Genomic DNA, 7,030 nt, shown 5'->3' with positions numbered 1-7,030 from the left:
TGTGGATTGAGTCTTTGTCATGGATTTTGTCTTTTGGCTGACGACCTTGTCACTTGTTGGTTAAACACTAATCACTTGGATGGGATCCCAAATAATAATCAAACCAACGTGCTTATTTTTGTCTGGCTTATCTTAGGAGGGGTAATCGTCTGGCTTATCTTAGGAGGGGTAATTACAAACATGCCCTCGCAAGCGTAGAGATTAACCATGTTTACCCTAAAATTTTTAAAATAGAGATGATATGATAAGTGGTGTTGTTTGAAATGGATCATAACTCTCCATCATCGCCCATTAAAAAAAAAACCCAACCATTTGCATTAAAAACAGTGATCTTTTTTTTATTTATAGTATGGACGATCAAAATCTTTATATTTAGGGGTTGTTTGGTTGGATTTCTTTATTAAAAAAATATTCAAAATTTATTTTCCATGTATTTCTATAAAAATTTATAGAAAAAGTCTATAAAAATTCAAAAAAAATAGTGTTTTCTTATTTTTTTTTTATTTTTTTTTGTTTGGCTCAAAATATGAAAATAGGAAATTAAGTCAACTTTATAGAAAATGGGTTGAGGAGTGGAAATGATTACGCTTTGTATAAAAAATATTATTTAATTCAACGCTTCAGAATTCTAGGCCATTTCTGTTCACATGAAGAGGAAATTGATTTCTATAACATACCCTCATTTTTATTACTTTATATAAAATATTTCTATAAAATTTGAGAGAACCGAATATAATCAAAGAAACCTATAGAAAACTATTATTTACGAAAATATAATTATCAGACATTTTCCTAAACTTTTTCTATAAAACAAGTGAACCGGAGTCACCGGACTGCCCCTTTCACTGTAGAGTGTGGATGTTTAACATCTACAAAAGAATAGACTCTCATTCCACAAAACAAAACAAAAAAAATCAAAAGATGTCTCCTTTATTTATGTCATGTAAAATCCAAGTGACTGAAACCAAAATAAAATTGAATATTTAAAAAATTAGATAGATAATGTATGCGAAGTAGCCTTTTTTTCCGACTAGTTAAATCTTTTGCTGTCTTCGTCCGTGTTCTCAATTCAAGCACGTGACAATTTGTCTCTCACCACTTGAGGTTGATTAGATCCCACTAGCACGAGCTACGTCGAGGATTGGTGTCGCGGGCAATTTGGATCTTCCTTCATTGTTTGCCGACATCTGGGCTGCAGTGGGCCCGAGATCTAATGAGGCCTGTTTGCAATCTACACACGTCAGAAGAGCAAAGTGAAGACACATAAACACTTGATCCGTCCATTGTTATACTGGCACGTAAGTTTAGGGTACACAGTCTAAATATTATTCCTCGTGAAAGAAAAAGATGAGAAGGAAATATCATGGGTTTTGATCCGCAGAACAGAGCTTGGGTGTATGCTCTTGGGTTGATGTGGTGGGCCCCATAGAAAAAGAGGACTAAAATATGGGCAGCCCATAGGATGGGATGATGCACTAAACGCCAATAACTAGCGTTTACACATGTTCACACATGATAAAGTTATATCTGTATCATTTTCTAGAGTATGTCATGACTAGTATTAATATTGATGAGTATCGTATTGCATGTGCTATGCTGGGGAGTCTCCAGATTAGAAAAGGGCAATTTCTGCGAAAATGTCCTGAACTTTGACTGGTTTCCCATGAAACCCTGAAAATTTCACCCACCCACTCCGCTTGCACTTTTAGGGGATGTTTGGCTGTTTGATGTAAGCTTAGGGGCTGTTTGGTTCAATTTCTATAAAAAAAAAGAGGAAAAAAGAAAAGTACTCAAAATTTGATTTCCTTGTATTTCTATAAAATTTGTAGGAAAAATTTGTATAACTCAAAAGAGTATCATATTTCTTGTTTTTTTGCTATTTCTTTGTTTGGTTCAAAGTATGAAAATGTTTCTAACTTTATAGGAAATATGTTGTTTTCTTTTTCGTTTGTTTTGTTGGATGTCACTTTATAGAAAATAGCTTACTAACAATACCCATGGGAAATCACATGGGAATGAAACTGATGTACTTAATTATTTTTTTAATATATACGTCGGATTTCTAGGTGATTTCTGCCCATTTTGAGCGAAAATTAATTTTTATAAAATATAGTACTTTTTCTGTACATTATAGAAAACTTTTCTGTATTTTTTGAACCAAACGCAGTTTATAGAAATCTCCAGAAAAGTTTTATTTACAAAACTGACACTATCAGCCATTTTCAAGATTTTCTATAAAACCACTCACCAAACAGCCCCTTAGAGTACTTATGGCCACACTTTGAAAAGTAATCGTCCACATCATCCTTTTACCTCTTTTTATTTCCTTTTTCTAGCTGGTGTTCTTTTCATCTATTTCGTGGTGAGAGAGAGAATAGATGTGGAGGGTGACAAGAACGAGGCCAATGGATAGAGAAGTAAATAGGTAGTTAGCTTTTTTAATTTTTACCAAAAGGCGGTTTTCCGACCAATTCCAACCCTTCGAGCTGGTATTTATAAACCTATGACACATCATCAAAATTTGATGAGGCGTTAGCATTTTATCATGGGGTTAATATACCAACCAAACAATGTAAAGGGTGAAAGTTGACGCATTTTATTACGTTTCACCCTTTCCTCTCCAAAATCATTGCATCCAAACAACCACTGAATGTCTCACCCAAACTCCTTTACATGTAAATGTCAATTAACTAAAAATAGCTTTCCAAAAAAACCCTAATTTAATCATTTTCTATTTACAGGCAACAAACCCTCCTTCTCCCAACTGCCACAATTGGGCATTTCTCTTTCATAAGAACATTTTAGTTATTTTCCATTTCTTGGCATGAGGCCCCTTGGAAAAAATTTAACGGTTCAGAGAGGTTTAGAGAAGTTCGATCAGTGGGGGAAAAAATCAACGGGGGCTCATTGGATACCCCCCAAAGTTTAGGGGGTTTTATGGAATTTACCATTTTTAACCTAAATCTTTAATTTGGCAATGGACTGATCCTGACCCAGTTTTGAGATGCAATGGTTCTTTTTTGATCCATGTGAGAGCTGGATTGAAAAAGAACTAGTTTAAATAGGGTTTTTTGACCTAAAACAATTAGATACATTTTGACCCAGTTTCTACCGATCAAAGCTCCTTCTAGAATGGGGTCTGGTTTAATCCTGGCCTCATTATTGGTGGTTGCCAAACATGCCAAAAGATTCCCTAGCATAACACGTGCAATGCAATATTAGATCAACTCTTTCCTCTCCTCTCTCAAATCAAACGGGCACACTTTTAGTGAGAATACATGGAAAGTAATCATCCATGCTTAGTCACTAATAACTCAGCTAGAATCACCAAATTGGACTGAAGATTCTAGCTAAGGAATTACTTTGAAACAACCCCTAAGATTTGAGGGTTAATAGCAAATTGAAGTATTTGAGGGACTAAATTTAAAATATTAAAAATAAAGGACTTTTGTCGTTAAAACCCTTTCAAAGATAATTATGACATTATTCTTAGACTAATATGTCGTGTATGCAACGCAGGTGTTAAGTAATGCAGCATACAAGAGCGTAGAGCATCGTGTGCTAGTAAACGCAGACGATGAGAGACTATCCATCGCCTTCTTCTACAATCCGAAGAGCGATTTGCCGATGGCCCCGATCCCGGATCTCGTGACGCCGGATTGCCCGGCACTCTACTCGCCGATGACCTTCGACCAGTACCGGATGTTCATCCGGCAACGGGGACCCAAAGGGAAATCGCAGGTGGAGTCACTCAGGGCATCATGATGTAATTCTCATTTGTTACGTGTACATCATTGTAATTTTCCTTTTTATTTATTTTCTAGGTAAATTTCACATGACCCCCCAAAAGTTTGACCCATTTCGGGATAAACACCAAAAAAATATTTAAAATTGTAGGCATGACACCAAACAAATTGAGGGGCTATCCGACTAAATGTCCTTGATGTTTTGGACATTTTTTTACTTTCTGGTGTTGATTTCAAGATGCGCCAAAGTTTGGGGGTTTATGTGAAATTTACTTTTTTTTTCCTCATTCACATGTGATTATCGCAAGTAGGTATAGGGACCTTGTGCCCCTTGAAGGGGGCATTTGATTGGTTCTACTAACACGTATGTAAGTAACAAATGGCCTGTTTGGATGGAGGGTAAAGAGGGGGAGAGGAAAAGAAATCTAATTTTAATCTTGTTTGGGAGTTCTATTTAGGAGGGTAGAAGAGGGAAATAGGGAGGAAATTTGAGCCAAAATGTTACACCCCAAATTGGGGTGTAATGAAAGGGAAGAGAATGAAGGGGAACTTTTCCCCTCCATTCCCCTTCCTTCCCTTCCTTAAGGGCCTGTTTGGATTCGTAGGGGGTGAAGGGAAGTTAAGGGAAACTGAGTGAAGGGAAGGGAAGGGAAATGAAGGGAAGGGAAGGGAATTCCCTTCCCCTTGGTTACACCCCAATTTGGGGGGTAACAATTTTTATACTATTAGGGGGTGAACTAAGGTGAATGGAGGTGAATTAACTTCACCTCCTAAGTGTTCCCAAACAAGATGAATGGAGGTGAATGGTTCCCCTAACTTCCCTTCACCCTCATTCCCCTCAATCCAAACAAGCCCTAAGTCTTCTCCCAAACACACTTAAAGAGAAAGGGTAGGGGCCTGGTAAGATCCCTAAATTCCCTTTTGTGTAAAGTAAGGTGGTTCAAATGATTACATTTCAATTCTAATCACAATTTTAGTGTTATAATATAGTAAAGAGAGTTTGAGGTAGAGATTAAAATAGTATCAAAGTTGTTACAATATAGAAATATAATTCTCTATCGTTACCATAATTATGGAGTTCTTATAGTATGGAGGGGACTTTAAAATCAAATATCATGTTAAAATCATATCAGAGCAATTTTAAAAGCATACCTCTACGGAGAAAATTCACTTCTTCAACCCATGAAAAGTACCGACAAAGACATGTTAAAATATAAAAATATAATCGTTAAGTTGTTAATTGTCACTACAACTATGGAAAACCTAAGTTCTGGTGTACAGGAGGGGCTTCAAAACAAATTTGAGAAATAATACATATAGACGTGTAAAATAATCCGCATTTCTACTCTGTATAATAGAATAGATTTAATTATGCGGGTGTTTGGTTGCATTGTTTTTGAGAAATGTTTTCTCAAAAAGTACAAACAATGGCATTTCTGTAATTAAGAGCTTTCTATAGATTTCCACAAACTGTGTTTGGCTCAAAAAAGATTACAGAAATGTTTTCTGTAAAGTATAGAAAAGTACCAAAATTTATAGAAATTGATTTCCTTCTAAAATGGACGGAAATCACTTGGAAATCTGACGCATTCATTATTTAAATAATAAAACTCATTAACACTTTTCTATAAAGTTCTCACTTTTCTATAAAGTTGGTGATATTTGGTTACATTTCTATAAATTATAGGAAATGTTGCTATTTTCCCAAAAGTTATGAGTCATTTTCTTGTTTTGAACCAAACAAGCACAATATAAAAAATAAGAAAATTTGTACTTTTTAACTTCTCGAAACTTTTCCTATAATTTTTTTAAGAATATAAGGAAATCAAATTTTGGATGGAAAACATTTCCTATAATTTATAGAAATGTAACCAAACACCCCCTAAATATCAAGAAAAATCCTTAACTTTGGACAACTATCAGATAACCCCTCATAACTTTCATAATATTAGAAAATGATATAAGTTTAGGGTTTATTAGAAAACTTCCTTTAATTTTTAAGATTTTTATAAACCTTCCTAAAAGTGTGAACCTCAATTTTTATTGGTAAAAATATCTCCTGCGTAATTTTATCCATTCATGTGAAAATTGCGACTAACGCTGGATTAGTTTTTGTTTTTTTTTTTTTTTTTGTTTTTTTTTTTGGGGGGGGGGGGGGGGGGGGGTTCGTGATAAACACCTGAAACCCGACAGAGAGATTTCTGATATTTATTAATTTAATTACTATATTTCTTGCGTATTATTATTATTGTTGTTATTCTGTTTTACCTTAAAAAAGAACCAAAATCATCCATCACATTGGAAATGGGTCATCTGACTTCTCCGCTATGTTTTTGAAATAGAAATGTTAGGGGCACACCCCCAACCACAATCTCAACCACACCTCCTCTCCCTCTATAGTGCATTGGGCCCCACATCAAATTTTTTTTTAAAATTTGATGTGTGGTCCAATGCACTATAGAGGGAGAGAATGTGTGGTGGAGGATGTGGTTGGGGGTGTGCCCCTAACACCACTCTTTTTGAAATGTGTAGCACATACACTCTTCCAAATCAAACGTATCCAAGAGCCAAATCTTAGGATAATAAAAAACATAAAAAAAAATAACACAAATTAACTTACTGAAATCTCCCTTAATCATAGGTGAGAATTAAGAAGCTTAATGGTAGAGAATAGTCACATATCCTGGTGATCTCTGGGTGATTGTATCCATCTTAATCTGTTCTTATTTTAGATTGAGATGTCGTTTTCTTTTTCGAGTCACATTAGTATGATCAGATTAATCTAGTTTGTACTAAATTAGTCTAACTCATATGACTCTACCAGGCAGATAAAAAGGATTCTATACATGCCGGGTAGTCTCAGGTTACGATGTAATTATACAGATGATTATGAAATATGCGTATCTATACGGATAACACTGAGATTCCTGATTGAGAATACACGGATAACCCCAGTGACAGAAATGTTAAGGTGGCTCAGGGCTACCCATATAGCAACAGTTAGTAATAATATTCATGATGGCTAGAATAAGATGACAAAATTATTTTGTATAGTTGTAGAGCGCCCAAGTCATTTAAAATTAGCCTGGTTGTTAGCGAATAGAGACGCCATATAACCATGTGCCTTTTGACTAGGAAAATAATATTCATGACACCGATCTCATTAGTCATTATCAGAACTACATTTGGATAATTGGGATGATTTAGAAGCTACATCATCAGTTATATTGGATAAATTTCATAAAGCCCCATGTATTTTGAGGCGTTTCGCACCACCAAAACCT

At 35.2% G+C, this 7,030-nt stretch overlaps 1 protein-coding gene across 1 annotated transcript in view; it reads left to right on the top strand.

Annotated features, from left to right (window-relative positions):
* Positions 1-6,518, top strand: part of LOC109846693 (probable 2-oxoglutarate-dependent dioxygenase At3g111800) — a 7,476-nt gene extending 958 nt beyond the window's left edge. Inside the window, exons 3-6 of the mRNA XM_020415938.1 lie at positions 137-168; positions 1,219-1,298; positions 3,520-3,598; positions 6,436-6,518. Of these exons, the coding sequence (XP_020271527.1) occupies positions 137-168; positions 1,219-1,298; positions 3,520-3,598; positions 6,436-6,518 (274 nt within the window). The remainder of the gene's footprint in view (positions 1-136; positions 169-1,218; positions 1,299-3,519; positions 3,599-6,435) is intronic.

The sequence above is a fragment of the Asparagus officinalis genome, chromosome 7 (genome assembly GCF_001876935.1).
Source record: "Asparagus officinalis chromosome 7, Aspof.V1, whole genome shotgun sequence".
NCBI lineage: Eukaryota > Viridiplantae > Streptophyta > Magnoliopsida > Asparagales > Asparagaceae > Asparagus > Asparagus officinalis.
This window is presented reverse-complemented; position numbering and strand designations above follow the sequence as displayed.